A 26,096-nucleotide genomic window follows, 5' to 3' on the forward strand; every position below is an offset into this window, starting at 1 on the left:
AAACCTTCTCCACTTTTGGAGAAAGAGAAACAAAAGGCCTTCAGCCCCTTCTCAGTCAGAACCCCAAACAGATCAGAGATTGGTACAATTCCTTGTTCCATGAATTCCCTTTTTTGCATCCCTTTAAGTTCAGTGATTTACAATTCTGTCTCAAAGGACACTGATAAAACTGGCTGGTGCTTTACCTGGAGGAGATTCCTCGCCAGAAGAGTTTTTGAAATAGGTTCTTAAGTATTCTAAAGCACGTACGTAGCTGATGGTTTGCTGGTATCCAGATGTAGGTGAAATAAGAGCCTCCACATTAAGATTTTTTCTTGCAAAATGAGTTAAGACTAAATAAACAACTTTCCAAAATTGTTAGATTGGTCATTTTGACTATTAATAAAATTCTATTCTATTAATTTATGTAAAGAAAAAACCTCAGAACTACAATTTTATTTTTTGAAAAAAAAACTGCTGAAGAGTTAATTCTCTGTATTATTCCCTGTTTAGACCAGTAACTGTTACAATATGCTTCCTGGTAACATTTGCCCTGAGGAAATCCCAAGAAAGAAAACACACAGACCAGTAATATCTTTTTATTAAAATACCTCTTAAAACACTCATTGTAATAAAATATACTGGATGTTGCTGTATGACACTTGCATACACACAACGCTCACAGCAAACTCTAGACAGCATCAGGAATTACAAAAAAATAAGGCAAGCCCCACAAAGAGTGCATCCTCACTACCTGCTCTCAGGCCATTACACAGACAACTGTATTTACATCTTCCTGCCTTCCCCACAGTGTTTGCTGGACACCTGTTAGGCCAGTCCTCCCTTCCCTCCCGCTCCCCACCCTTGCTGTTCCCTTGACTTGACCTCACAGTGAAATTCTGATGATGTAAATGGAGACGGTGTCACAGGTCCACGGGGCAGCAGGTGCCTGACCAGAAACATCAGCCCTGTTTTTCCCCCAAGAAGATTCAGAACTGCTATAGTGTTTCCAATAATTTCACACTGCAAGAATCCGAAACATGCTAATGGTCTGTAGCAATGCTTACTATGTCTCCTATCTTGGTCAGGAATGACGACACATCACCCTCCAGCTAAAACAGTCACAGCTATTCTAACATACTCTTTCTCTCCATTCATTTTAAGAAACTCAAGAATAGATACCGTGAATTGTCAAATACAGGAAGAAAAATTCCGTCATGATAAGCTAAGTTTTTCTATTCACGTCTATGATTTTTTTTATCACTTAATTGCAAGTTTAAAGTATGAAGGTATTCCATTATCCTTGTTCAAAACAATAAACATTCATCTTTCAAGTACCTCTTCATAGCTGAAAAAGAGACTAAAGAAAGTAACATTATTTCACAAAAGTCCATTTTTTAATTATTATTTCATCTTATTGAAAGAACTGTATCATGAGAAAGATGAAAAAAACATTCAGGCAAACTTTTCAATGAAATAAATTTAAAATTACTGCTTTCATTTGTACATGGTACAGATAGACAGAAGTAACTAGAAAACAGTTTAATCCCTCTAGACTGAGACTAGTGAGAGAAACATGAATAGTCAGTTCTTTTTTTTGTGTGTACATATGCATATATGCATTAAAAAAAAAAATTTCAAGGAGTTAGAACCCACATCATTATAAATACCAAAAGCTGATCACACACTTTATTTTTGTACTTAGTACCATTATCAATGGAGCCCTAACTGGGTCATAGTAACTGCTATATAACTGTCAACATATTAAAACTCTTTACTTAGAAAAATGGATGATGTTCTAAACTCAGAACATCCTAACTTTGCCTTTGCAGACACATCTTCCCTTCTTCAGTGATATTTCATGGGGCAAAAAAAAAAATGTTTTGGAATAAATATTCGCAGCAAACTACTAAATGGGAACACGCCTGCTGCCAACTGCTCAACTGGTAGCCCTCTACACCACTTGCTAGTTCATGTCATTTCATTCTTCTTTATTCATTTAGTCACTAAATCCATAATAACCTTCCGTGTTTCCTTTACTGGACTGAACGTTCAGGGAGTAAGCAACCCTAGAGAAGAGTGCAAAAGGAGGGAGATGAAACTGCACTTAGCTTTATTTTGGTATCTAAGAGAAAACTAAAAAGATCTTTTTTTTTTTTTAAAGTATATAAATTATGCAACATAGGCCCCAATGTACTTACGAGAGCAAGGCAAATGAAACTTGGAAGAACAATGTCCCATACCTAGTGTTCTGTTGGACAGCCCTTCTGAGAAGTTAGGATTTTATCCATGACAGCCCATGTGATGAACTTGAAGAGAAAGCATGAATTTTTCTTTTTCTCCAAATACCATTTTCACAATAGAACACTAAGCTCAAAAACTGGAAGGTAATAAAGTTAAAAAAGAAACCTAGAAACTAAAATCAAAAACCCAGCACCTAAAGAACAACCACTGCCTTCCAACCTAGCAGCCATTTCATTATTTGTTGAACTTAGACGATGGAATTCTCATTACCATATTCTTAAGGTTTCCCTACTCTAAACTACAACATATAGTACTACATTTTGCAGGGAGGTTGGACTAGATGACCTTTAAAGGTCCCTTCCAACTCTGTTTTATGATCCTATGATTTTGAAAACCAGTATAGTCAATACTTTCAAATCAAAGGAAAACAATCACAACAGTAAGGATGAGCACAGCTGTACCATTTGAGCAGAAAAAAAAAAAGAAAAATAAACTTAAAACGTAGTGTTCAAACTTCTACTAGTTAGCCTTGCTTACATTAATTAACAAAAGAAAAAAAAGTTCTCAGATTTTATACATCTTTTTGCAACCAGGTACATTTAATTGCAACCAGTAGGCACTCCATCAAAACGCAGTATTTGCAATCCTCGTCTCTTTAATTGAGAGAGATTACTTTGGCCTCAATATTGCTATATTACAATTTTCCTGCTTCAAAACATGCAGTTCATACATTTTACAGTTTTACTGCCGTAGTCGATGCATTCTGGCCCAATACACTCACAGCAGGCGTTGTGAAACCATCGATACTTGGAAGCTCCCATGGACTCGCAAGAGATCTTGCACTGATGTATTGACATGCAGTCATCAAAATACACCACAGTACACATGTGTTCTAAACCAAAAGGGGGAAAAGATTTGGTTTAGAAGGCCTTAAAAATTTTTTAAAGATTAGTTAAAAATTAGTTAAATGTGCAGCTTTTGAAGTAGGATTGCAAATCATCATGACTATGAGGCATAAGGAAAAAAAAGGTGATAGTGAAAGCAGAGAGAAGAGGCAGAGCGCCAAGGTACAATCTATCAACTCCAAGTTTTCAGTGTCTGCAACTCAACCTGTTGTCTGCTCTCCTGGATGAATTTATTTCTATAGTCACAGGCAAGAACGTTTTTGGGTTTTGTCCCCCAGTTATGAGGGACACTTTCTAAAATGTAAGGACAGGCTATGCCAAAATAACAAGCATGTGTCCTCTGAACGTGCTATCAAGATATCACTTTCACAGCTGCCAGCGGTTACTATGTGCTATCAGGAAAAACTTCAGGTTTAGAGATGTTATTTAAAGAACACCAAAACCCACTTTTTAAAGTGTAAACATTTCCACCTCACCCCCCCAACTCTACAATATTCTTCAGCCACATGAAATCACAGAACTAGAGAATCCCATTTTCCTCAACTTGAAATTGCAGTTTTTTCTTCTTTTTTTTTAGGAGCACCACAAGCTTTACTACTAAGATTAAGAAACTCCTTCTGCGTAAGCTTCAACTTTATTCTTCTAACATCTATAGAATTACTTGATAGGCCAAACTTGAATTAAGTTTGGTGTTGCAACCTCAAACCGGAGCTGAGGCATTCACCATAACTATAAAACAAAAACATCCATCCCCAGTCTACTTCCAATTCTCCAAGCTGAGAGATTCTACTAACTTTCTTCTGTGCTGACCAGTTACACCATAACTTTGTTCATCCTCCAAAGGACCTTGTCTGAATCACACTTAACCCCGGCGTGACTTGGCACGCTTTGGGGAAAAGCACAACTCACAGCTGTCTGCAAACACGATGTCTCATCGCACACATCAGAGAGATTTGTGAGCTGGAGATGTCAAGGGGCTTTCTAGCCTATCACTACTTATGGTGTGTGGATCCAGGAGAAACATACTGACCTACATTCCATTAGCTTAGAAAAATGTGATCCAAATGTAAATGGTAAATCAAGACAATGTTGGGTTTTTTTTAATGATTATGGAGATATGGAGAAGGGTGAGTGATCAAAGGACTGTCAGAGCAGTACACGTTAACCACAGCATTTATCCAGTCTCTTATATGTGAGAAAATCTTGGAAGGCTGAAGTGCACCAGAACCTCCCCTTCAAAATACTGGTGCCCCATCAATTAGCAGCCTCAGAAGTATACATATCTCATGGCAAGCTCTTACAGTAAGGTCCAAAGGTGAGCTGAGGCCAGCAAGGGTCTCCATCACCTTACAAGTCATCAGAATTATGCAGTTGGTTTCCCCAGTACCAACAATAGATGATCTCTGTGGTGCCCGTGCTTTTGGGCACGTGACAAGGGACAACACAACATACAGGAGATCACAATGTACCAAACAGCTTTTTTGTGGACATGTCCTCCTCCTTGACATATTTGCCTACCCTTTTAAGAATTATCATTTATTAAAACATGTATGAGGAAGCACTGACCACTGTCAAACTATTTTACTACTAAACAGCTGCAAGAGGGTCACAGGACATCATGCCAGCCCACTAGAAGCAAGAGAGTATTCACTGCCTTGTTCAACGTCTGAACCGATGTACACGTTTTGTAGACACCAAATACAGTGCAACAGGCAATAAGGATCTTGGGAGGAAGTGCATACCCACAGCTGAAGCAGTTTTCTGCTCCCAGAAAAGCTGTGCTGTGAGTAAAGTGGCAGGTGTCCAAGAAATCTTGGGGTACCTGAAGTACTGCTGGGAATGTCAACAAAGTTCACTGTGGTTGTGTTAGTCCTGTCCCATTCTTGGTACTTCTGTTTCTATGACCCCCTGTAATAAAGCCTGAGGCACAGCAACCAGAGAAAGAAAGTTCTCAGAGAACAAAACCTCTGCCTAAAACCAACCAACATATCTACAGCTTCAGTAAGGACACTAGTCACAGAGGGAGGAGGAAAGGGCAAAACAGAAATGTACTCTATGGTACCACATGCAAAGAGTGACCAACCAGGTGTACACCTAAAGTGCTCAGCCAAAGCTGAAAAGTGGTAGGGAGATGCAGCCACCAAAGCCACCCAAGAATTCACCTACAGGCCATACAGCAGCTTTGACTTCTTATGGAGAACACACGAGGATTTGGCAACATTTCATCACCAGCAACAGAAAGCTCAGATTGTCATAGTCCCAAGAAGGAGCACACACCACCCATTCCCAGGAGGCCCAGACACTCCCAGGTATCTGTCTCCCTCACTCCTCACAGGAGGTTTTCAGTGGAAGGGTAGGGTGTGAGAAAGTAGAGGTGAGTCTCCAGGCAGCATTCCTCATGAAATCTAAGCGGCAGTGAGTGTCTCATCGGTCATCCAGTTCAGTGCTGGCATGCAAGCACAGGAACCTTACAGAAGCCTCTCTAAGACATACTCATACTCTTTGTTCTCTCTTGCTTAATTCCAAATAACTCCTTTTATACCTTTTTAGTAGTTTTCTTCTCGCCTTTGACCTTACATGCTATAGGTAGGGTCAGTCTTAGAAGGTGTCAGCTGGAGGCACAGAGCCACTGCCTTGAAACAGGCAACCGTGGCTAATCCAGAAAGATTTCTTGCTGCAAAATCAGCTTTTGAGATACCATCTCCACCTAACTTGACCTAGTCTCTGGATCAGCTTGAGAAGGGAAAAGGACTCATGGCTCTCTCTAGAGAGTAGTGGAACAACTCTTTAAAGAAACCACAAGTCTCCAAAGGATCACCAGAAGTGTTCACAGCTATCATGTTCATCACTGGACTCCAACTTGCAACACACAAAGAAAAGCCTACAGTAGGTCAGGAAAGCTTGTCAGGAAAGTTGTGCACACTGAGGTGAGCTAGCTGTTCCCAGCACTTGCAGGCTGTCTTCACCTTAGAGAATGACCAGTCCCCTCTGTGTTAGGAGACATCTGTGTTAACCTTCATGTTAACCTCATCTGTGACAGCCTCATCTGTGTTAGTACCAGTTTAGAAGTCCTGGAGAAGCCCACTTCATCAGCTAACGCCTGCTGAAACTTGAAATAAACCTCTTCTGGAAGAAAAGCCTGTGATTGCTAGGATGTAAAGATCAATGACACTGAACTGAGAGACTGAAGACATCTCTTGGGGGGCAAGGAGGCTGGAGGATGAGCAGCACCAGGCCCATAACCCTGTCAAAACCAGATGACAGCAGTCAGGTCCTGTGAAACTGGAGAGACTGGTCTCCTTAACCACTCTCCCAGGACCCAAATGGGAACCAAAGCCAGACCTCAACCTTAGTAAGGTGGCCACGACATCCAAGGACATTAATCTTGATTGACTGGAGAGCGGAGAAGAAAGTTTATTTCCACCTGCACACAAGCCAAAAGGATTAATTCCTAGAGGACCAGTCCAAAAACGCTGTGAAAGGGAGAGGACAGACTGTACACTGCAGGCCAGAGCCAGCAGTAGACCTGGCTGGTTCCCAGTAGCTCTTCTAAGCAGCTGGAGGACATGCTCCCTGCATATGCTAACAAACTGTTTCTGAAGTCTCACTCACTCAGAGACTTGCCAGGTCTGAATGAGTCAGATTGGCCCGGGTGCACTTTGTCCGTCACAGGACACTCCTGCTCCATCCTCGGCAGGGTCTGTGTGCCCACCTAGAGGCTGAATTACTGAAAGCAGGAGAGTTCCTTGCCTCAAGCATTAAACCTCTCTTTAGAGGCTGCAGAAACAGAGTTACACACGGAGAAAAAAATACATACCTACAGGCTCAGCTGGGATCTTGAAGAGCATTTAAATTGTTTCACAAACCTAATTACAGAGTCATCACTTGGCTCCCTCAGTGTAGATAAAAAGGATGTTAGTGCACTAACAGCTCTTTCATTTGCATTTTGCCAATTTTCACACAGTAAGGGCTGCAGACCACAGGTGGGGAGGGAGGGGGAAGGAGCAGCAGGAGACTCCCAGCTACATAGCACCCTTTTCTTTTTCCCTTCCCCAGAGGGTGAGTTTTTCACCTTTTTTTCCTCCCAATTCATACTCAATGAAGACTGTGTGGGAGAAACAACAATTAAGTCTAAATTCAAAATGCCCAGAAGAAACGAACTCACATTTCTATCAGGCTTTGCTATGATATTGTCTGTGCTGCAAGTGAGATCTGTATTGGTGCACTCAGAATTTAGCAACTCTGAGAAGGTAAAACAATGCAGCTCTTGTAGACAGGCATTATTCCTTAGCTTACAAGACGAAAAAGCTTTCCCAGATAGTGACAATTCCTTGTATGCTACCTTTGAAGTCAAAGGTGCTAAGTTCAGTTGCCTGCTGGTCTATTTATTGGCAGCTCTAAAAGTACTTTAAAAGGTAACCGTCCATCCAGCAGCTGTATCATTTTATGCCAATCAGAACTTTTAAAAGAAACAAATAATAATAATAATAAAAAAAATCTTCCTAGAATACCTACAGGGGTAGATGTCACATTACTGGATTTCTAGCTCTCCTCTACCAGGCTGGCACTGGAGGAGAGTGGAAGCGCAGAGCTGACACCATCCCCTGTGTCACCAAGCAGTGTAAGTCAGAAACTCTTTACTACAATACAGATTTTGTTTCATCAGTTGCCAAAAATTATCTAGTTCCCCTCTCTCTCTCGCCAACATCCTGTCATCATCTGAAACAATTAAGCTTATTTAAACATCTGAACTCGCAGTTCAGAGCTCTGAGGGTATCAGCTAAAAAATAATAAAGTATAAATGTAGATCTAGATTAATAATTATCACAATCCTCTCTGAAGTAGCAGCTCAAATGCCAGAAACTACTGATATGAAGAACTACAGCAGTTCCAGCAGTGCACACATACTTTGGCAGCTAAAACGTTAAAAGTCAATTCGCAGGAGGAAAGGGAAGACTCTCATTAAGATAATAACGGGGAAGTTCAAGGTCTGGCGGCTGAGCTTGCAGTAGGCTGGGGCGAGAAAGGAATGCTTTATATCCCACCACACCCCACCTCCTCCCGGATCTACAGCCGCCCTCCCGGGGCTGGTGGCTTCATGCCGCTCAGGCACGAAGCTCGCTGGGGCCTGTGGCTGGTGCTGCTTTTCCGAGCACTCACCCAGAACTGCATGGAGCAAGCCTGACACCCTGGACTAGCTTAACAGTGATCCTTGCATGAACGTGCATTGCAATTAAAATCAGAACTGTGTTACATGATGTGACAAGGGGTATTTATAGGCAGAGGCTTTCCAAATTTTGGGATGTATTCCAGAAGACAGCACAGAAGCTACTGTTCCCTTACCAAAATCTACCTCTCATTAGCCCCTCTCCTTTTACAGGAAATGCAACAAATAAGCTGCTGCCGACACACCATGTTGGAGTGAAGCATGCAAGAAGCCACATAGGAACCACAAAACGAAGGAGGCACACCACTGTAAATAAAACATAAAGCATCTGTGTTCCTGCTCAAAAAAAATATTCTTTCAAATCCCTCAATGTCACAGCCTTGAAGACAACTGCTTAGCAAGTCACCCAAAGGACATCTCCATTTACAAGATCTGCCCTTAAGCCTAGCAGCACTTCTGGGGAGAAGGAAAGGGTAAAGAGATGGAGTTTCTTCCACTGCAGACTAAGCTTGTATTTACTGCAACTGAGCATGGACACGTGCACACGCACAGACCCACCCTCTGTTATAGTGGTTCCTCTAACACATGCTAGCTTGTTAAACCACAGGGACTTGCCTGTGTGACTGAACTTTGCATGGGCAAAACCCATCAGACTCCAGCAACTTCCTGGGCTTCCTCTCTGTGTCCATGCTCACTAGGCTCTTTAGCCCTTGACCTACTACCCTTCCACCTTTTGGTTACTGCTTCCCCAATGAACTCATCAAAAAAAGTATTAGAAACAATGCTATCCCATGGCTCACACAACATCCAGCACAAGAGGTACAATTCCCCAGTCCTCCTTGCTGAATCTACCCATCCAGTCTAAACCTCCCCTGGCGCAACTGGAGGCTATTTCCTCTCATTCTATCACTTGTTACTTTGGAAAAAAGACAACACCCCCGTCACTACAACCTTCTTTCAGGCAGCTATGGAGAGCAATAAAGTCTCATCTTCTCCAGATTAAACAACCTCAGTTCCCTCAGCTGCTCCTCATAACACCTGTTCTTCAGACCCTTCACCAGCTTCGGGCTCTTCTTTGAACGTGCTCCAGCACCTCAATGTCTTTCTTGTAGTGAGAGGCCCAAAACTGCACACAGTATTCAAGGTGTGGCCTCACCAGTGCTGAGCACAGGGGGACGATCACTTCCCTACTCTTGCTGTGGGTTTTCTCTGTCCATGTTGTTAAACTAAAAAACTCCTCCACACCCTTGAGATGCAACTCAAATTCCAAGTTTAATCCAAAACTATCATTAGCCCATCCTGTTGGTACGGTAGTAAAGGACTGTCAGGGAACAGCCATCTGGGCTGCAGTACCTAAGTACAGGGGGACATATTCAAGATTGTTCCAAGCATAATTTTTTTACCCCAAGTATAATTTACATCTTTAAATACTGTAGTGTTTGCACACAGGGTTTTTTGTGGCTTGCCGTTTAACATGGCTTTCTGCATCACTCTCATAATGGCGAGCAAGCATTTTAGTAACGTCAAAGACATATGAATGAAATGCTTTCTGACCATCTGGTTTCCCAGTTCTGGAATTAATTTATTTTTCTAACATGCCTTAACCAAAGGAAATTAGAAAAGCTGCCATTATGATCCCATTTAATCAACAGCAGTCCTATTCAGAAACGCAACTTGGTAAAAGGTTCACAGCGGTATGGAAAAGCAGTGTGTCCATCAATTAGGGTATCTTTCATGGATAAGATAAAAGAGCCATCACAACAGCAACATTTGGGCTTTATGAATACTTAAAGTGTGTGCTGGGAAGGAAGCAAAGCATTAATTACACTAATAAAACAAATCAGATGCTTTTTTTTTTTCCCCCCTGTTAAGCAGCCACTTCACTATGAACTGTTTGAGATTCTTTTAAGTCTGATGTAATGATTTGCTGGGGAAAGTATTTCAGGTTTAGTACGGAAACCAAGAAGCAGAGAGTATTTTTCTTATGCCACTGCTGTCACTACCTCAAACTTCTCAGCTTCCCACAAACAATATTCTGAAGTCTGTCCTCTAAACTAAAGCTGAGAATACTAAAAAAACTTGATATAAAACAAGAGGAATGAATCCAGAAGTTGAACCCTTGCCCCCAAATTGCTTATTTTTAAGACTGTCTGTCACATATCCTTCCTCAACATAAATAGTGATCTTGCGAATTTTACTCAGGTTTACTGTTAATCCTAGATTCCCTACAAACGTCCTTCTAAAGAGTTCAAGTTATGCCAGCTCAGATGAAATAAATAAGCATCTGCTTCAGATACAATGGTTTACGGTGTGTGGCATTCTCAAACCTCTGAAGCCATGTGATTCAGTTGCCTACCTCTGCACCGATACATAATTTGGATTGATTGTTTGATCTTTTGATCTGTCCTGTATACAGGTAACTGCTTCAAAGTCAAAGGAAATACCGTGCCAGTGCACATGAAGTAACGTGAACAAACTGGCTCCTGCCACAGGAGGAATTACAGAGATAACAGACTCATGCATGTGGTTCAGCGTCTCCTAGGGTCATCAGACACTTTAACACCATCTTCCACGTTCCTCAATACTTTTGCCTCACTCCTTTTCCATGCTCAAAATTAGGCTGAACTTTTAACATTTTTTACAGGAAAAGAAGCAGCAAGCACAGACAAGCACAGAATATGCACCGAGAAGGCTCCTAGAAGAGATCAGAGGAAATGTGAAGAATTTAGACACTACACTCATTACCTTTGTCACTAGAGTAAGGTGCGTGGACATTGTTGCTTGGAACAGAGACATTTTGATGCTGTGGTTGGTTCACCGTTTCTAAAAAGGAAACGAGGTTCTCATGGTGCGACAGTTCTTCTGCCACAGGGAAGGAAACGATATTCCAGTTCAGTTGAGTGTCCCCTTCTGTCAGTGCCCGGAAAAGAGAAGGAATTGGTTCATGCAACTCCTCAACAGTGCTTTTGGATGTTGGAGGTGTGTCACTGTAATTGCGAGGATTGCACATACCTGCAGAGGAATGAAACAGTAAGTTACATGAAACTCCCTAAACTCTTCTCCTTGGAACAGGTGGGAATATTTAGAAACTTAAAATGGCTTTTTTTTTTTTTTTGCCAAGCAGAACAGAGCCCTTTTATGTATATGTCCCACTCTTCACTCAATAGCAGGAGTGCCACCAAATAAAGCAGGATGAGCTTTCCATAATGGCAGGTTTCAGATCTTTGCAGACTTCCACAAAACACATCTGCAACTTCTGAGATGCAAGTGAAAAGAAAAACCTCATCTACATGGCACTTCCCTTCCCTTTTTATACTACCATTACAGTTTAGAATATAAAGAGTTCAACAAAGGGTTTGTTTCCCCTGGGAAAAGAGACAAAGCACAGCATAATCAATACTAGCATAAATCTGCAATGAAAGCTTACAAGTAAAGGAAGATAGTATCTTAACAAGTCCTGAGGTACACGAAACTTTTGATCACAATTCAAGTATTTGATCTCATCTGCTGCAGCAGTGCACTAGATCTTATTAGTCGTCTGCCAGAGGTGCAAAGATCAGTATCAGGAGGGAGGAAGAGTCTAAATTACTCTATCTGCTCAGAGACAGATGAGATGAATCTTGTTTTGCTGCTTAGTTGGAGGGGTCACTAAAGGCAAAATGCTTATTTCCTGGTTACCTCTTCCTTATTTTTCAATGTCTTTGTGGTACCTTTTTTGAAACCTTGTAGTCCTTTCTGCCATTTCCTACAAAATGTTTTTGTGATGTGCAATGCAGGTGCTGTTTTTTCATTAACCATTTAAAAGCTAACATTTATTACCAGCAATGAAATTGGTGGGTACCTTGATTTAATCCAAAAGTTCAAACGACCAAGATTAAAAAAAAAAGTTGTACCTACATAGGTATTTAAACTCAAAAGCCATAAAACACTATTAGAAGTCACCTGGCAAGAGACAGACAAATCCATTTTCCTTATGTACATCTGGATATTGTTTTGAATAGTTTTACAGATACAGTTAGCCAGTTACGGCTGCAAAGCACACCGCTCTTAAAGTCTCTTGCTACAAAGTGGTATGGGACATAAATGTTCAAAGTCTACCTGCCCCACACAACCAAAGAAGCATCTCTGCCCTGCAGATACATTAGGACTCCTGCTTCAGAAATCGTATTTAAGTAGAACCTTACACAAACCCAGAATCTTTTCAATCTACGTAGATGGATTTCCATAATGAAATGGAAAAACAGAGTGAAGTTCGCCCATGATGATCAGCATGCGATCTGGCAAATCTTAACCAAGTGGTTAGCATTACCAGCATTTAATAATAGGAATAACATAAGATGTCTGCTCCTACTAAAAAGTGAGCCAAATATTGGGTAGGAAAAAAAAAAAAAAGCGCCTCTCTTCCAAACATCATCAGTTCACACTAAAAAATAATTCCACTTATGCAAACTTCCTACTGTAAACAATTATTTTCCTACTCATCTCATCTAGGTTTGTTTTTCACAGACATTCCTGGACTCACTGCTTTAATCAAAAATTTCTATCCTTGCATTATCGCCTTTTAGTAAGCACTTCAAATATTCACCCCACAATTGTAATAAAGGATGCCCACACAAAATTTAATTAGGAAGATACCAAACCCAGTAAGAGTTTTGTACAGAGAAATCAAGAGATGTATGCTTTAGTTGATGTCATTGTATTAATGCTGTGAAATAGAAACCAGTAAGCCTTTTTAGAGGCCTCTTGTCAGGTTGGCTTCACAAAAGAAATTTAATTGATAAGAGGGACACATAGGAAAAAAATAACACCACGGTTGTTTATCAAATTATTACAGAATGTGTACAGTTCGTTTGCATATCACTATGAAAATATTATCTTAAGATGGTGCCAAGAAAACATTGCTCATAGTTTAATGGGTAACTGCTCATTCCACAAAAATCCTTCCCTATTACTATTTTTACAGTATTTTAATTATAATTATACATAATAATAATAATACAATAGCTTTGGTTAAAACAAAAATAAAAAAGCTTAACTTATGAGCAACTGGTAAGGAACAAACATGTATACGTTGCTGCTTTGGAATGGATGAGAAGATGTGAAGATGCAGAAACAGGCTATTGAAATGATGGAAACAGACAAGCCTTTACAAGAGGGACTAGAAGAGCTTAACACACAGAGCTTAGAAAAGTACAGGAAAGAGGAACCTGTTGTTGTACTCCCTCCTTCAGTGTCTTTGTCCCTGTCTGAGAAGAGAGAGAACATCCACACAAACGCAGGGCACAAACTGACCAGAAGCAGAATTAATGCTGGAGGGTAGGAGGCAATTCCTGACCTCAGAGCAGAAATGATCTGAAAGACACGATAACCTATCTGCTTTTACATCAGACTTGATCACGCTATAGAGACTTAAATATCAGCTCAAGTATCAGCAAAGAACTGTCTCCAGGAAGCTGGATATGCCCTGCACTCCTGTTTGCTCATTTGAATATGGCTACAGCAAGGACGACCCTGCAACGAAGAGAAGAACAACTTCTGAATAGGACCATGCCATAGAACCAGGGAGGTCTGAGGTACCCACAGAACCACCAGGAGATATTTTAGTTTACTCAGTACTGGGAAATGGAACCTAAAACATTGTTAACTTCTCTCCTAGATAACACCATGGGTAACAGCAGCAGAATAGTGAGCAATCTACAGATCTAGGGGGGGAAAAAAAAAAAAAAAAAAAAAAAAACGGGTGGACTTGGCTTTTTTTCCTTCATAATCCCAGAAGGCAGGTTCTTCCTCTCCCTAGACGAGATGAGCACACTATGCCTTGCTTTCTACACCAGATCATAGAATGGTTAGGTTTGGAAGGGACCTTCAAAGGTCATCTAGTCCAACCCCCCTGCAAGGAGCAGGAACATCTCCAACCAGATCAAGTTGCTCAAGAGCCTCATCCAATCTGGCCTTGAATGTTTCCAGGGATGGAGCATCCACCCCCGCCCTGGGCAACCTGTTCCAGTGTTCTACCACACTCATTGTAAAAATTTTTTTCTTAATATCTAATCTAAATCTACCTCCCTCTATTCTGAAACCATTACCCTTAGTCCTGTCACAACATGGGCTACTGAAGAGTCTCTCCCCATCTTTCCTGCAGGCCCCCTTGAGGTACTGGAAGACTGCTATAAGGTCTCCCCAGAGCCTCCTCTTCTCCAAGCTGAACAGCCCCAACTCTCAGTTCTGAACTAAGGAAATAACCTACTATCCTATTCCTTACCCCTATGACTGAATATGACAGCAATGCACTTTAGTTTTACATCACAGAAATCAAGAAGACATTGGAAGGTCAAAGGGGATGGGGAAAAAAGGAGACAGAGATATATATTTTTCACTTTTCAAGGAGCCCACTAATAGATTTCAGATCAAACAGGAAAAACAAATGCCAGAGTCTCTTTCTAAACATATATCCTCCACAGGTACAGGAGCTGAAAATACTCTACGCCATTGGGAAGACTCACACACGTGCAGGACCATGCCACTCCACTGCCTACTGAAAGAAAGCAATGCAAAGGTAAACTAGCCAGGACCAGGAAAAAAGCAGGATGTCAGAAAGCATATTCACATCACAATGGAACAGGAGAAGCAATGGACTGCACTGAAAAGAGACTTTTGAATCTAATCATCTTAATGAAGTCAGAGAAGACCCAGCCAGCCAGAGAAGCAGAGAGCAGGTACAACACACAAGATGAATCCTTTTCATGGAAGCCGGGTAGATTTGGAATGGCAGCAGAGGGAGACTTACAGCAACCACAGGAGGATGAAGCTTTCAATACATTCAATAAAACAAGAGACTGAACTAGAATATATCCTCCTTCAGCAGGGACAGCATTCACTTCCTGAGATCTGGAAACTCTGACCGCGACCTGACAGTAGTAATGCTGCTCTTGTTAAGACTGTCATCTAATCCTACAATAAGAACTTGTATGCCTCTTTCTTACCCTCCACAAAGAGCTCTTTTTGCACGTAAAAGAATGACGAAAACGTTGGGCTGTGCACATTTACTCCTACTCCCACGGATTCATGAAGGAACTCAAACCTAAAATTGCCCCTGTGTGCTGCCAATCCACTTTACAATTAGAAACCTCCACTCAGCATTCAATCCCATGAAGCAGGTGCTGCATAGTTTCCTCCAGATGACAATTCAAGAAGTTTATGTTTTAGAAACAAAATTACCAGTCAGTTACAATGACATTAACCAAGCAAAATCTGGACTACCGCCACTCCCACTCCACAGAGCAGATATAGCCTTCAAGTGTTTGGTTCCCCACAGCAATTTATTCAGTACCCACAGAATGAGCCATAAGATGTTTAAAGCACAGATTCTGCCCCAATGTTTTACTTCTATTATAAGGCTGTGAGCTCAGCATGTGCCAGGAAGGAAGCAATTTAAAAAAAAAAAAAAAAAAAGACAAAAATCCCAACAAAATGCAAACTTACCAACACAGTCACAGCACTCGTCCCAAAGCGTGCCCAGGCAGAGCATGCACTCCTTACAGCAGGAACAGTTCCCTTCCCCAGGGCGGCACTGACACAGCTCCTGAAAACAACAGAAACTCATTACACCACAGCAACCCCAGATGTAAAACACTAACACGGCACAGCAATTCCTCCTCAAGCCACAACTCAAATTACGGCATTAAAAAAGCTTAGTACGTTAATACAGTGAGTAAACCATAAAATAGTTCCAGCCAAAGAACCAATCTTAGTTTACAAAAGGATCTTTTGCAAGTTTGTGGTTTTGTTGGTTTTTTTTGGTATTTTTTTACCCCAAAGGTAACATTCCAAAGACAAACGTGAAGTCAGTATTTAAAAGAGAAAAAAACCCTATTTATGGGAAATTAATCCTACTCATACATACTTCTATGTTTGCCTGAATCTACAAGTTCTTTGAATGTTTTTCCCATCAAAACAGGAAATTCAAAGAAAGATCTTTCTTTATACATAAACAGTGTCTGTATGTTATAATTTACCTAAAAAAGGAAGCTACAGTAAGCTGCACGTGCATACTCCAGAAGATGCACGACATCTACCATCACACCTATTTGTGGATTCTAACAGGAATTTACTCGGGTAAGGCATCTGACCACAGGATTGTGTGCATCTCTGAATACTTGTTACACACTGCTCTCCATCTGCAGTATTAGTGACCAGATTTCCCCCGCCCCAGGTCCAGCTGATTCATTTTTGCTATTATGAAAACAACCCTCTCCCTCCTCCCCCCCATAATTGACACCTTGGGATACTTCCAGCACTTCTGGAGCCTCTAGAAAGTGAAATGGCAGGCAAACACATTTTTCCTTAACCGTTACGAAACTAGAAAAATGGAAAAGGGACGGAAGCAAGAAGACAAACCTTTCTCTTCACGTTACCTAAAACTGGAAGTGCTGGTTTAGCAGTCCTACTGAAGACACTACACTTGTGGACGTCAAAGCATGGAAACAGCCTGCAGAGATGAAGGAAATCTAAAAACCAGGCGATTTCCTTCCATCTAGCTCAAGTCCATATTAGTAATTCCAGTTCAGTCGAAAGACTGTGGCTACGTGATGACAATATATGAGCTTGAATTACGCCGTAGTGCAAAACACAGACAGTCAAGAAGTCATATTTGGTTGTCCTGTCTAAGAATTTGGTTTTGATGACGTCTGTCTAACTATCACATTACACACAACTGGTGAGAAAACAAAATCCCGCTACTGGAAACTCTGACCACGGGATCCTTCCCACCCCCAGCTTTACTGGAAGAGCCATCGGCAAATCTCTGCTGCGCACCGGACCAGGGAGATGACGATGCCCATCCCTGCTCTTTGATCCCATCCTCCAAAGGCGGGGAGGGGACACAGCGCAGCGTGGTGGGGAGGAGGGAAGGGCAGGAAGACGGTTTTTATTTGGCATGAAATTCTCCTCACCTGGAGTCACCACCCGAGGCTCTCCCTGAGCTAACCACAGCTGTGTCAGGGACACCACACCTTACAGGCAGACACAAACATCACCCGCAAAAGTCTTTCTGTAGCGCCTTGGGAAGAAGCCAAAGGGGCAAAACTCCACTTCTAAAGTAATTCTTTGCTTCCTATTGGTAAACATCAGGAGGCATTTTTACACCAAACATCAGGAGTGCATTTGCTAGGCAAGGCAAGGCGCTGAGATGCTCCTGATCGTGTACAGCCCCCATTCTCTCTTTATTCTGCAACACTGGCCACGGTAAACATCCACAGCCTGTTGAGTTGCACAAAGGATTGCTCCTCTCTGGCACCAACCCAGGCAGGCCCACAGAAGACCAAAGAACGTGCTTCAGAGGGTGAGGTCACAGCAAGGTCTGGCTGCGGACAGGCCTTAAGAATACAGCAAAGGAAGCTTCAAGACTCCCAGTTCTGGACTAAAACTGAACAAATCCCCAAAGCTGCTGCAGATGTATTAGTGCGGTGTAAATTCATTGACCTATTATTTTTCCATTCACTTTACCCCAGATCACAAATCTTCTTGAAGCCAGCAAAAAAAGCAGATTCACAGACTGTTGCGTGTTGTACACAACGCTGAGAAACGCTGCTGCCTGCACAGTTTGATGTGAGCTGTTTGCCCTGCTGAGCGATCAAGCGTGGACTCCGGCTCCACATGCACTTCTGCAATACGCAGTCTTAGTAAGTCTCGAATTTTTATTTACAGAGTGGAAAACTACCAAGTTTTTTTAGTTTTTCATCCTCAAAGCTTATTAATGTCACCTATTACTATGCTGTTTCCAAGTGAAAGATGAAAAACAGGCTCATTAATAAAATATACAATTTTTTTCCACAAGAGCAGACACCACAAACTTAGAAAGATGACTTATGTGAATGAATGATGCATTTCTAAAATATTTATCTTACTGTTTGATAAACAGATTGTGTCAGCCTTGAGAATAAAAAGCCTGAACAAAACAACGTTAAAACTAACCACAAGTAAAGTACTGTTACCTTGGCCAGAGAACAGTATTAATATGTACTAGCATTAAAAATATCCTATTTATTTGTTCTTCAACAGTAAAACTGGACAAACAACTTCACACTTATTAAAGACACTGCAAGATCAACAAGCCAGTATGTGGGAGGAGGTGATTCTCTGTAAACTATTAAATGTAACGTACGAATCAAAGCCAGAAAATTAACTAAATTTAAGTTGTTTCAGTTTAATAGATTGCACTGTGTGAGTCTAAGAGAAAAGTATTCTCACTGACTTAACCTTAAATTATAAATTCGCATCATAATTTTAAAAATTCTGCTTAGCTTCAATATGTGTAAGCACTAGCTTGGGATAGCATCACTGTACCTACTGGTATTTTAACAACTTTATTTTTACAGGAAGGGCTTATGAACAATGTAATTTTAAAATTCTATTTACTATTTCTATTTTTTACTTACTATTTTTTTTTTTAACTTGGAGGGGGAGGAGGGAAGAAAGAGCAACCAATAAGTTTTCTGCACAGTTCTCCAGCTCCCTCCTTCCCAGAGTTTGCCTGCCTCTTCAGGGCAATAACTGTATGTTTTTCCATATGTGTGTTTGCACGTACATGGTTTCCTTAACCACTCTGGAGCCCTGCCTGACTCATCCACATTGGATACTTGTACAGGATACATCTTTTTAAAAGAATGCTTACATGAGACGTGGGTGAAGCGAGGCAAAATGAGAAACGTTCCTTGTTGATAGCTGGGGGTGGTGAGGCGTCAGTGGAAGAAAATATTACTCATAAGTGAACTTGGCAACTTCCTAAGCTGAACTACTGAAGGTGCATCGGAGAACGTATTTTGCTAGGCAAGAAATAAGCCTCTCAGTCTAAAAATACAGCATTAAATAGGAAGCAGGCATGTCATACAATAAAGATATTTCTGCTCCATAGAGCAAATAAAGATTTTTACAAGGTATTTTAATGTCTGCATGCTTTCTTGAAACGACAGAGACCATTTTCTCAGTGCAGTGAGAAACAGGACCTGAAGGCATTGGCAACATCTTCGCAAACTGAAAGGGGGAGTGAAAGAAAAAGAGCTAACGTTTTTTCCTAGAACACTTTAATAACAGAAAACATCCTGGAAGCAAACCAGACAGAACTGTCTTGTTAACCCAACTGCATCAGGTATCACAGCTACAACACACACACTAAAAGTAATTTTTAGATGCCTAAGCCCTGAAGTTAAGGAGTGGTGTTTATTTCATACCACAGGGCTAAAGAGTCTTGGAAATCCTTTCAAGCTGACAAGTTTGTACACAAGATTAACAGAAGGTGAAGACAAAGATGAAGAGAGATTTTAATCAGAACGATACCGCACCAGCCAAGGTGACTGCAGGCATGTAGCGTTTGGGAGAGAAAACTCCATATTCTCTGGAAAACAACCCCTCTTTCCAAGGATCTGAAATCCATGCCTGAACTACAGCATCCTTTGTTTCCTACACACAGCAGTAGTTTAAAGAGGTGTTACAGATGCAGCAGCAAAGCCTGGCTTCCAGCACAACATGGACGTACCAGCCAAGCCTGACTACTACAGGTCGCTCTGCACCACAAGAGCCAGCCTGGGATTCATCTCAAACTCATTTGCTACGAACAATTGTGGGAATGTCCCATCCTACAGGTTTCTGTCTTCAAGGATTTCCTCCATGTTGCAAGGACACAATACATGCCTCCACTCCACCCAGCGAGTGTAACTGGCCTTCTCATCTCCTCCACATATGGAAACATCAAAACAACCCATGTGTTCAAGTCAACAACAGATTTGCTAGAGTAAGTACTGCAATATGCACGTCGCATGCAACCAGGGCTCGGTGGCCTACCTGAAAAGCAAGGTAACAGTCAGTTATGGACTTCAATGCCCTAATCCCAGGGACACAGGAAGGAGCTACATCCAAAGCCTTCATGGGAACTAATCTTGTAGTCCCACTCTGCCTACACTCCTAAGTCTTCTCAACAACTCCTTCAACTACAGGGAGCCAAGAAGTTTTTCTGGTGAAGGCTAAGCTTATGCAAAGAGATGTCTGATGCTATTTTCTTATAGGTCTTTGCTTACAGAAAAACAAAGAAGTAGACTACAAGAGCACCAATGAAGCTAGAGCCTCAGATGTGAAAGGAAAACTGAATGCATGCGAGTTGTTGATCTCATGCTCTGTTCTGGATCTAACAAAATAAATATTTATGTAGGGACCACCCTTTAGCAGAGCAGGAGTGGCAGTAATGACTGTACTGACTTCTAGCCACGCTGGCAAGAATATTTATGCTAACCGTATGGGTTTTGAGAGAGCAGGTCTTTTGTCTCATTATGTCTCTACAACACGCAGCAGCCGTGCTTCCTGCACGCAGATGACAAACATTCACATTCTGTTTGCTCCCCCAGTTGTCTCAGAGTGACATTATCTTGGTTTCAAGCCATGGATTTTACCAAACTAGAACAGTTATAAAAACAGATTAGGGAAAAGTGGCATGTGATAGCCAAGCAACTCACTCGACAGAGTATTTTATTTTCTAGTTCAGACTTCTCCAGAAGAGTTTAGAGGAGGAAAAAACCACACGGATATACTCTCCTTGTATACCTACCCAAGAAACAACACACCCTTCACACACGAGTGCAGCGCTTCTGCCACAACAGCGCTGAACATTTGAAAAACAAAACAAAAAAAAAACAAAACCAAAAGCCAAGAAGAAAGATGACAACTGCTTTAAGTCAAAGCTTTAGGAGTCTTCATACCCACAATGAGACTAGTCTGACCTGATTTGTTCTTCTATAAAGAATGAATACTGACTGGTATGTCAGGCCTGTTTGCAGGAAGAGAGCAGCCAGATGGTGAAAATTAACAACCCCATTCCCTCGTAACTGTACATAATTCATCTGGCCCAGGTTACTTTAGGGTCTCGGAGAATTGCCTATGATTTCAATTTTGGGGAAATGCTTTAAAAAGGGATTTTACATCACCTGTACAAAGTAAAGAGAGAATACACCTACAACAAGCAAAGCAGTACAGGGGTCTCTCTGCATGCACAGGGCTGTGTTGCTACAGAGATGCCAACGTAACCCAAGCAAAGCACAGCTGTGCAAGCCGCCTCCACGCAGCGCTGAACCTCAGCCATCTTATGCCCAGCTGAGGAAGGACTCCAGTAGCATTAGCTCCATTTCTCCTGGGCTGTGCTCTATTCACAGTAGCTCGCAAAAATACTGTTTAAATGCTGTGTCTCAAGCTTCACTTGATAAAAGGTGATTACTTGGGAAGGAGACATCTGTGCTTTCATGGATGGTGGACTCCATCAGTGGTACAGGAAAAGGAGATGATGTATCTTCCCTGTTTTCCCCTTCCTCTGGACTGACAGCTTTCCCCTGAATCAACAAATCTGAAACACTGCACTTGCTGTTTAGGTGCCTCATGCATCCAGTGCCACAACTAGCATCTTACTTGTTAAAGGTTTCAAGCCTAGAAGTGATTTGCAAAAATGCAACAGAAGGAACTTGTGAGTGCATCAGCTTGTCACAGTGCACAATGCCCAACGTACCACCAAAACCACTGGCACTGCCTTTGAAAAGGTAGAAGTCAAAAGTCTCTTTCTTGCTCCTGTACTTAACAACTCCACAGACTATGGTGCGGCTAGAAGAAGTTGCCTTTTTTTTTTTTTTTTTTCTAAAGCAATGGCAGTGCAGAAGCCAGAAAAGAAGGCAGTTTAGCCTACGGTCAGTCTTCATACCACAGGATTGATCTGTGAAACTGGCAAGTATTTTTATTTGTAAACCAGACAAATTTTTTATGGAAGCCAATGAAATGAAGTTAATGTGGAAATGTTTCATGCCACTTCTGCATCACTTTTCAGACTGTGATCATAAATTTACAGTAAACATACTAGCACACTGCAGGCATATGATATTTGTGCTCTCTGCTATTGCATTTCCAATCTACAAAGAGGCAGTTAGAAACAGTTTCTTTTAAAGAAGCTGCAACTGATCACATGAAGGCTCCTTTTTTCAATATGGAGTCAAGAAGCATGCTCAACACACCATGAGCAAATAAATACTTGGTAGTTACCAGAACTGCTTACAATTTTGCTAGAAAAGGTACTTTTGTTCTGCTGCACACCATACCTCCTAACTCCTGCTACAAAAAGAGCAACCTGGTCTCAGTCTGTTTCTTTCTCTGCAGAGAGAGACACCGTGAGGCAAAGCCAGCATCTGGATTTGAGTTTAACATCCACTGCCTACCAGGTCAACTCCTAAGTATTTGGCTTTGGTTTTTTTTTTTTTTAGGTAGATCCACATGCTTTCAGAGCTTGCTTACTACCATTACTAGCCACAGGTCTCTCCTGATCAAAAAGCTTTTCCAAATGCACCTCAGGACTCTAAAACAATTTAGGTCTCTACTTGTGTTAGTTCTCTCATATGAGTTTGTAGGCACCTTTTCACTGACCACGCAAACCTGATGTTATGGAAAGCATCAGGCATCAACTACTGACCCTCTGCCTGGGCCAGGAGAGGTAAGACAGTGGACAGACTGCAAGTTAAGGGGAACATCTCAGATAGGTATGGGAACACCGTAGGCACATTTGAACTGCTGGTATTGCAAATATCTTTAAAGAATCGTTGATGGCTACAGAAAAAGTTCTAATAAAATGTCTGTTTTAAACTGCTCCTCATGCATAATATCACTGATCAAGAAGAAAAGGGACTGAAAACTAACAGCGTGACTGGTAGTGGCTTCTAACAATAACCCAGCAATCAGAATCCTCGACTTGAAAATGCTTCCATTCAAAAAATAAAAATGACCAAATACACATGCACTTATCTATAAAGTGGTTGCTAACCTGTATTTACATGTACAGGAGACTATAATTAACTTATTTTAAAAACCCACTATTTAACACAAAATATTGGTTATTTGTATCACTGGATGTTTTCAAGACACAGCTTCAGAACTGTTTTTAAAACCCTTAAAAGCAAATAAAGGAAACACGACTCGTACCTGTATCAGACATTTACTGACATCGCTAGCACAGAGAGCCTTATTGCAGCCTGTTGTCGACTGGATCCACAGCAGGAACAGGAGGAGAGTGACGGTGGGCGCTGTGACGCTCTGCGGCCTCATGGTTCCTGCAGGAGTGCAATCTTCACAAGTACTTCAACCAGCACTGAAATAAAAACCACCAACTGAAAAGGCTACTGGAAAAAAAAAAGTTAAATCCTACTTCCCTTCCCCCTTGCAATTCCTTCAAAAGATTCACTCTTTTTTTTTTTTTTGGGGGGGGGGGGGTCAGATTGGGGTGCTTAACAGAAAACCTAACCCCGCCTCCACCAGCAAACTTGCTTATTTGAAGCTTTCTGCTATTTCACCTTTGGATTAAAACTGCAATAAACTCAAGGTGAACTATCTCTAATTTGCAGTATCAAATACAATACCCTATAAACAGTGACAATTTAAAAAAGAATGCCCCAGAAGAGAAAACCCACCAACGAAGACCTAATCCTGTAAATGCATAAAGCAGACAGGTAGGTTTTGTGTAACACCTCCTCAGGCTAAAGGTATGCAGAGGTGTCTGGGACCAAAGCTATACAGCGAGCTTTTACACGGTGGAAGGTAAGCCGCTGTGTCATCTTTAATGTAGCCAGACAGTTGTTTTCGTACGGACAGTTAGATGTCACATAGGCTTTCAGTTCAATCACAAAGTTAACTTTTTTTCTTTTTCTTTTAAATACAGACATCAACATTTTACAAAAATAAAAAGTAACAGGAGGCTCTGAGCAACGTCATTTTCAAGAGCCCTGCAAGTGAGCATCTGCTACTTCAAACAGACAGAAGAACTGGGTTTGTTCAAAGCGTTCCACCTCCCTCCCTTTCTGCAAACCCAGCTCGGCGGCAGGTGGTACTGGTTACCAATACAGCAGGACCAGTGGCGCCTGGCACATGAACCCAGGCAAAAAGGGACCCCGCTGCGCCAGGCACCGTACCAACAGGCAATAAAAGGCAGCCCCATGTTTGGGCAAGCTTACAGTGAGCCTGTATTGTTCTCGTAAGAGGGAGAAAAAAGTTAATGGGACACTGGGGTTCTTCATTTACGTAGAAATGTTGGGTTTTTTTTCTCTTTACGAACTCAAAAAATCCCACTCCTCAACTAGCAATATCCGAATATAAAAAAAGGAGAAAAACAAGCCAACGTGTAAATAAGGCATGATCTGTGCCGGGTTAGTTTTTCTTAAGCCAGTTATTAAACGCGGAGTCTCTCTGTGCTGGGCGCACCACCATCTGCACCCACGCAGGACTGGGAAGAACTCCCCCCCACCGCAACACGCAGGGGCACACGCGAGCCTTCCCCTCGGAAGGGGGTCTCCCCTTAACTCTCCCAGAGAGAAGAAAGTTTCCCTCGGGCTCTTCGGGGTCCAACCCCGCTCCCACCGGGTGCCGCGTTCCGCTGCGCAGGGCTCGCGGCCCACGCGTGTTTTAACCTCGCACCATCGCTTCGCGGGGCCGGGGCGGTGCCAATCCCCACGGGCCCCCGGCTCGGACGGGAGGCGGCCCCGGGCTCACCGCGTTGCGTGCCCCCTCCCCAGCCTCCCCCCGCCGCTCCATTTTCCCTTCACCGGCCGCTGCTTCCCGGGACTTTGATCCGGTGTCTCCCCTCGTCTCCCCCGCAGCACGACCCCTGCCCACCTCCGGCTCAGCATCGCTCTCCCTCACCGGCGGCGGAAAAGACCCCCATCCCCCCCACCCCCGCCGTCGGCTCCCGCTCCCCGCCGAGGGCCCCGGCCGCCCCCCGGGAGGCCCGGGGAGGCCGGTGACAGGGAGCGCACCCCCCACGCCGAAGCGGCCCGGGGCAGGCGGGGCCCCGCACGGGGAGCTCGGCCGAAATCCTCCCCACCCGGTGGTGGGGGATGGGGGGGGGGCTGGCCTCCTCCTCCCCCTCCGGCAGGCAGCGGGGCGGCCGCGCCGAAACTTTCCTGTCACAAAGAAGCAGCCGCGGCCCCGCCGCCGCCGGCTCCTCCCCGGCCACCGGCTCCATCCCACGGGCGGCCCCCACACCCACTCGTCCCCGTTCCCCGCTCCGCTCCGCCGGCGGCTGCCTCACCGGACGGCGCCGCGGGCCGGGCACCCCCCGCTCCGCTCCGCTCGGCCGGCGGCTCTCGCTGCTCCGGAGGTGGCGGCAGCACGCCTGGTCCCGCTGCTCCCCCCTCGGCCTCAGGCAGCGCGGAGGCGGCGGCGCGGCCTCGCACCGCCCCGCCTCGGGGCACCGTCAGGCGCCAGGGCCCTCCCCCCGCCACCGGCGGCGCGGCCCGGGACCCTCCGCCCCGGCGGGCGGCGGCTGCGTGGAGCGGGGCCGGGGTGATGCCGGGAGCCGGCGGCCGGGAGCGTCGTGCTCGGCCTTGACGGGACCGGAGGGAGCGGGCGGAGGAGGCTCCCTGCGAGGGGGCTGCGAGGCGGCGGGAGGCAGGGAGGGCTCCTCTTCCGGGGCGGGCAGCTGAGCGTCACCCCCCCACCGCCACCGGAGTGGGAGCGGGGGGAAAACGCGGGGGCGCGGAAAGCCCCGCAGGCGCGGCGGGAGGGCCGGGGCAGGCTTGGGTGGGGAAGGGAGCCTGAGCTTTGGGGCAGCTTCACTCAGGGGCTCAAAGCCGCTGGTGGCGCGGGTGGCTTGTCCTCCTACCTGCCAGGCTACCGGGGACCAAGGTAACGAGTGGGGTCCCTAGAAGTAAAGCCCAGGAGGAGCCTGACCAGGAGCCCAGAAACCCAGAGTAGCCCTCGGGCTGCCCAGAAGGACACAGGGCCATCTCCCCGAG

At 43.5% G+C, this 26,096-nt stretch overlaps 1 protein-coding gene across 1 annotated transcript; it reads right to left on the reverse strand.

Moving 5' to 3' along the window:
* Positions 1–562: 562 nt before the first annotated feature.
* Positions 563–25,685, reverse strand: TWSG1 (twisted gastrulation BMP signaling modulator 1). The gene is made up of 5 exons (XM_086740622.1): positions 25,391–25,685; positions 23,293–23,458; positions 15,778–15,877; positions 11,041–11,307; positions 563–3,115 (listed from the first exon to the last, which is right to left on the reverse strand). The coding sequence occupies exons 2-5, from the start codon at positions 23,413–23,415 to the stop codon at positions 2,934–2,936; spliced, it is 672 nt and encodes a 223-aa protein (XP_086596748.1). The 5' UTR covers positions 23,416–23,458; positions 25,391–25,685; the 3' UTR covers positions 563–2,933.
* Between the last annotated feature and the right edge of the window lie 411 nt (positions 25,686–26,096).

This window comes from Chlamydotis macqueenii, chromosome 2 (assembly GCF_036417535.1).
Source record: "Chlamydotis macqueenii isolate bChlMac1 chromosome 2, bChlMac1.mat, whole genome shotgun sequence".
Classification (NCBI taxonomy): Eukaryota; Metazoa; Chordata; class Aves; order Otidiformes; family Otididae; genus Chlamydotis; species Chlamydotis macqueenii.

Coding starts and splice junctions, on each gene's coding strand:
- TWSG1 (XM_086740622.1), bottom strand. CDS start 23,415: ATGAGGCCGCAGAGCGTCACAGCGCCCACCGTCACTCTCCTCCTGTTC. Junction 11,308..15,777: donor CGAGTGCTGTGACTGTGTTG/GTAAGTTTGCAT, acceptor ATTCCTCTGCAG/GTATGTGCAATCCTCGCAAT. Junction 3,116..11,040: donor ACCTTACTCTAGTGACAAAG/GTAATGAGTGTA, acceptor CTTTTGGTTTAG/AACACATGTGTACTGTGGTG.